General features: G+C 28.5%; 1 protein-coding gene across 1 annotated transcript; it reads left to right on the top strand.

Moving 5' to 3' along the window:
- The first annotated feature begins 708 nt into the window (after positions 1-708).
- On the top strand, positions 709-1,933 carry LOC127098102 (uncharacterized). The gene is made up of 3 exons (XM_051036602.1): positions 709-1,417; positions 1,497-1,570; positions 1,692-1,933. Exons 1-2 carry the CDS (start codon positions 761-763, stop codon positions 1,566-1,568), a joined length of 729 nt encoding a protein of 242 aa, XP_050892559.1. The 5' UTR covers positions 709-760; the 3' UTR covers positions 1,569-1,570; positions 1,692-1,933.
- Positions 1,934-6,048: the final 4,115 nt, after the last annotated feature.

Raw genomic sequence — 6,048 nt, 5'->3', positions numbered from 1 at the left:
TTCACAATACATGTTTTGATATAGTTTGATTATAATCAAGTTTTTGTCTGAATCTAGACATTTAACTTATGTCAATAAACATCATCATCAAACTCACAACAAAATAAACAACCAACAAAATGAAAATCCCTAAAATCTTGGACCGCCCTAAAAAAAACATGTTACTAAAGCAAACATGTTTGACCGACAATTTGGCACCCCTAAAACAAACCCTTTATTTCTTCTTCATTAATACATTAACCCAATTTGATATATAAGTATTAGAGTGAGTGTAATATCTCAATACATAAATTTGCTTGTTAAACCACGAGTACAAACAGTTCAGAAATTAATCCTTAATTTTTTGTATTTTTTAAATAATTATATTAATGCAAATGAATGATTGTTTATAATTATGTATAAATATTTTTTATAAAAAAAATTAATATAGTAAAGATAAGTTTAGTGACAATCAAAACACCGCAATGTTGCACAAACTTTAAAAAATTAATACTGTACTAGTGTAATATTTAAAGAAAGTTTCACTAATATTCTTCGGTTTTTTCTGCGGCGTTTTACTGTGTATTAATAATCATACCCTCTATTTTTCTGCGGCGAATCACATCAACTACTGAGTGAATGCTTTTACTTTTACAATGCTATTTATTATATACATATATCTTCTATCAACCACACACACTAAACACTTTGTAATAATCTGTCTATAAATGAATACCATTTTCTTAATAAGTCTATTATTATTATTACCTTTCACTATAACATGGCTTCTTCTTCATCCACCAAAGTCTCCATGAAACTTCTTATCGACACAAAGAATCAGAAAGTTCTTTTTGCCGAAGCTTCAAAATCTGTTATAGATTTTCTCTTCAACTTGCTATGCTTACCTATTGGTACTGTTGTTAAGCTTTTAAGTGCGAATGACATGGTAGGCAGCTTAGGAAATCTGTACCAGAGCGTTGAAAATCTCAACCAGGAATACATGCAACCATTTCAAACAAAAGATGTTCTCTTAAACCCAAAATTTCAAAGCTCTTCCACTGAAATCTCTGGCTTCCTTACCAAGAATGATGACAATGAAGACGATGAGCAAGAACCTAAGTTATACATGTGCTCAAAAAAATGTAATTTTCAGGTGACATATGACAACACTACTCGATGTCCCGGCCGTCCTGGGTATCCTTGCGGCGGTTATATGAACATTGAAGTACGATATTTTGGAAATAAGAATGTTGAGGAAAAGAAAGTTTTTTCCAATATCAAGAGTGGTTTTGTGAAGGATGTTATTACATTTATGGTGATGGATGATTTGGTGATTCAGCCAATGTCAACAATTTCAAGCATCACACTGTTGAACAAGTTCAATGTCAAGGACATTGGTTCCTTGCAAGAAAAGGTGGTTAAGATGGGGATGGACGAGGTAATAACAACAAACTTTGTTATTCTTGTGTACAAATTTTTCATTTGTTGTTTTTTTAGAGCTTTATATTGTGTAACAGGGTATCAAGCTGCTCAAGGCTTCACTACAATCTAAGATGGTCTTGACCAGTGTTTTCATCAAGAAAACATAAGAGTATGTTTAACAAAAACTTGTATTCATTTATGCAATTAGGTCTGTGTACTAATTTATGAGTAATATGGACTTGATTTTATTTAGTTCAGATTTAAATGCATTATTGTATTTTTTTTAACAGAGCATCAAGTTGATTAAGGTTTCTCTAGAATCTAAGATGGTGTTTACATCCAGAAGGAATTTTGATTTGCGAGGAGCAAAGTGATGGGTCTTCAAGTATCTTCAAAATATTAGGAAGGAATTTTGTTTTGATTGCAATGCTTTCTACTCCTACTATATTGTACTATATTATGCTATCAACAAAAACTAATTATCCTGATTAAGTATTTCCTCCGTCCCCAAAACTAATTATCCTATTTAACTATTTCCTCCCTCCAAATAAATAAAGAAGATAAAATAATTGTTTTATTAAAGTTTCTTTATTAAATATTAAAAATAATATTAATTAAAGAGAAGAATTGAAAATATATATTAAAAATTAAAATAAATCATTTTATGGTAAATTTGTCACTAGAAAAGAATAAGTCGCTACTATGGATGTCAACGGGTATCCATATACTATCCTACTATTTGTTCCGTCCCGTTTAAAAAATAAAATGTTTATATTTATTCCATATGCGGATAATCTATCCGTCAATTTTAAGATATTATGAATATTTACGAAAATTTATTGATACTGTTACTTGAATATATATTTTTGAAAAAAGAAATACTAAACTAATACTTTTTATCTTTTTTAAAGACAATAACTATTTCAAATTTAATATATAATAAAAATAATAAAAGTGAATCATAATCATTTTAATTTTTCTTTTATTAAATAAATATATTAAATTCAACAATAATATTTCTTATTCAATAAAATAATTATAATAAATTAAAATTTTAAAAGTTTTTACTAATTATAAATTCATATTGTTTGTATTGAAAAAATTAATTAAAAAATTAATTTTATATTTTTATTAAAATCAACACATAATTTTTAAAATAATATCTCTTCATTTAATTTTTAACTTAGGTGATAAATTTTTATTTCTCTGTTTTATATAATTCTTGTAATATAAAAAACATAATTTATAAAACTTCTACTATATTTATCTCAATACAACTATCAAAATTTATTATAATTTCTATAATAAGACCAAAAAAATCAAGCAAACATCAATTTAAAATTTTATTTTGGAATTTTAGATATTGTAAATATATTATGAAACTTTATAGATGAAAATATCAGATGAGAAATAAAAATTTCATGGATTGTCTATGAAAAAACTGTGACCAAAATTGTAATTAAAATAATTAAATATATTTTTGACCGTAATTAAATGTAATTACTTGGATATTTGATTAAATAATTTATTTTTAAGATATTCTTTACCAAAATATTTTATATGATTTACTTCACAATAATTTCACTCTTTCCTTCTCTTTGTATAACAACTTTAACCTTGATTGATTTTCGTTTCATTGACTTCAGGTATTTCCACGTGTGTTTTTTTCTGTAATATTTGTTTCATTTTCGAAAAGATTACTTTTTCATTCATTATGTACTATTTTTCTCTTTATCTTCGAGACTTCGACTAATCAATTTAGATCCAGATCTACAAATATCAATGAAAAAATGGATCCATGTCTACAAAGATGAGAAAATAGATTCAGATCTGCAAAATTAATTGTGAACCTTGCCGCTTTAAAGTTGGAAATAGATACAAAGAGAAAGCTGGTGAAAAAAAATTATGTAATTGTTTTTCTTCTTTCAGCGAGTCTCACCAATTTGTAGAATTTGGGATTCCGGCTTTTTCCAAGTATAACAATTATGATGCTGAAACAGTTTCTCTATGTTAAGTATAACAATCGATGGGTCCCACTAACCTTACATCATACTACATTTTAGATTTTGTCAAATGATATGCAGGTATTATACTGACAAATTCTTTGATTATTAGTTGAAGTTAATATAAAACTTAAAACTTATTATTATTATTATTATTATTATTATTATTATTATTATTATTATTATTATTTTGAGTTCTTCATATTTGATAACTTTGATTATTGGAAGGCAAACTGTTATTTGTATAAACTCTGCAAGAAATTGTGACTAAATTATCTCATGTGAACTTCTTGCTTCTTCCTTTCAAAGTTGTTGGAAATTTAGTATTTGCTTTTTTGGTACAGGACGAATATTAATGTTGGAAATTGTGTAGAATTTTTTTTTAATATGCAGAATTTGACAGGATGCGGGTGGAGCTTTGTTAGGGTTGACTCAGTTTCAGAATTTCTGCGGGTGGAGCTTTGTTAGGGTTGACTCAGTTTCAGAATTTCTCAGAGTCAAAGAAGATGACCCAAGTTGTCTACTCTCTAGAATTTGAGTTATGCAATCTTGATCTAATGGTTTTGCAAGTGATATACTTTACATTGTTGTTTTAATTTTAAATCATATTTGAGGTTAGTTTATTGATTTTTGTGTGTCTGATTTGATGAATTTCATTTACACTCAATGTGTATTTTGTAAGTTGAGTATGCGCCTAAGAGGAGGGTGAATTAGGTTCTTTGAATTTTTTTTCCGGTTTTATGAAAACTTGTTCTTTCTTTTTTGGTTTGGTTATGCAATGAAACGGTAAAATGCAGAAAGTAAATAACACCAAGACGTATACTGGTTACCCTCATAATCTGAGAGTAATCAAGTCCCCTTACCACATGTAAGAGATTTTATTATAGTTAGATGTTATGGACAAGACAGCCTAGTCTTTCTATACAGACTCTAACAAGAATACCAAGAATAACCCTCTTGGATTTTTCACTAAATCCACTAAGAGAACAATCCTCTCTTAATGATTCTCTTGTTTCCAACCGTCTTGGACAACAAGGATAATAAGAACAATACGAGTTTTTACAAGTTTTTGACAGATGGAATAATTTATCAATCTATTGATCTTCTCCTTTAAAGTAATCATTATTCTTTATGACATATAAGTGCTCTAAGGATTATATGGATGAAACTATATGAATGTATATGAAAATTCGGTGTTGAAAGTTTCACCAGAAAAATTTAATCAAGAACACTTTAGAGAATTTGAAAAGATAAAGAAAAAGATTGTTTGAAAATGTTTGTGTAAAGGAGATGTGTTCAACTTCTGAAGAAATGTGTTATATATAACCCTAAGACACCTTTCTAAATGGTCACGATACATGAAAGGATGTCATGCTTCAAGAATACATTTCAGAAAGAGTTTTCATGAAAGAATGCATTTCTTTCTGTCACTGGTTCAGTGGTAATCGATTACCCAATATGGTGTAATCGAATACACATGAGCCAACATTAATAAATTTGAAAATTTTAACTATGTAATCAATTACCCATATTATGGTAACCGATTACCTGTTGTAAAACTGGTCACAGGAGGCAGCACACACAACTGGTAATCGATTATCTTAAACCTGGTAACCGATTACCACAAAAATAGAAAGATAAAATGCATTAAGAGTGAATTGTAAGGCCAAATGGAATATGTGTAAGAGCCTAAATAAACATGATATGTATGTATGAAAACCTAGAGCACTTGAATGAATATAGAGAGGTTGAGAACTTAATACCTTAATAATTTGATCAAATCAATAGCAATCTTCAAGACTTGAGATTATTTTAAAAGTGAAGCTTGTGCTTGAGCTTGAGTCTTGAGCCATTCTTTTTTCGATGCATATTTGCTTGTAGAGCATGTCTTCATCAAAACACTTTGAGAAACTTGTCTTCACATTCTCCCCATTTTTGATGATGACAACTCTTTATTGAAAGTTTGATCCAATCTTACTTTCTCTAACAATTGAAAACTCCCCCTTGATCGAAGCTCCCCCTTGATCCAAGATTGAGGGAATCTTTAAAGTGATTGCTAGCTGCATTGTTAGAGAGACAAATAATATACAACAACCAAAATATATCTTCTTCCCTTTTGTCATTAGCAAAAAGGATGGGAAAGACAAAATAATAAATAACATATATATGTTGTATGATGATAAAGCATATAATATGAATACATAAACAAATAATGACATATAATAAAAAGCAAAAAATCTAAAAACGATCAGGTGTAATCGATTACCCTGAGAGGTGTAATCGGTTACACTATGTACAAAAATAGTAGTGAATCACGCAAGAAGGTATGTAATCGATTACATGCTAAGGGGTAATCGATTACCTTAAAGAGAAAACCAGTGAGTTCACCAGGATCAGTATGCAATGAATTTTAAAATATCAATAATTTCACATGTTATGACATATCCTTAGGCAACTTTATGTGAAGCAAACAAGTCATACAAACATTATAAAAGCACACAAAATTATTTTTCTTCAAACTCATGTAAGAAAACACATACGTACACTTCTAAAATAAAAGTTTGAGGTAATGAGAGAGTGTACTGTTGTATTTGTACTGATTAATTTTGAATAATCAAATGTCACAATCATCTAAATACCAAGT

The sequence above is a fragment of the Lathyrus oleraceus genome, chromosome 6, assembly GCF_024323335.1.
Source record: "Lathyrus oleraceus cultivar Zhongwan6 chromosome 6, CAAS_Psat_ZW6_1.0, whole genome shotgun sequence".
In the NCBI taxonomy this organism is placed as follows: domain Eukaryota; kingdom Viridiplantae; phylum Streptophyta; class Magnoliopsida; order Fabales; family Fabaceae; genus Lathyrus; species Lathyrus oleraceus.
Note: the sequence above shows the minus strand (reverse complement) of the source record. Positions and strands in the feature narration are given on the sequence as shown.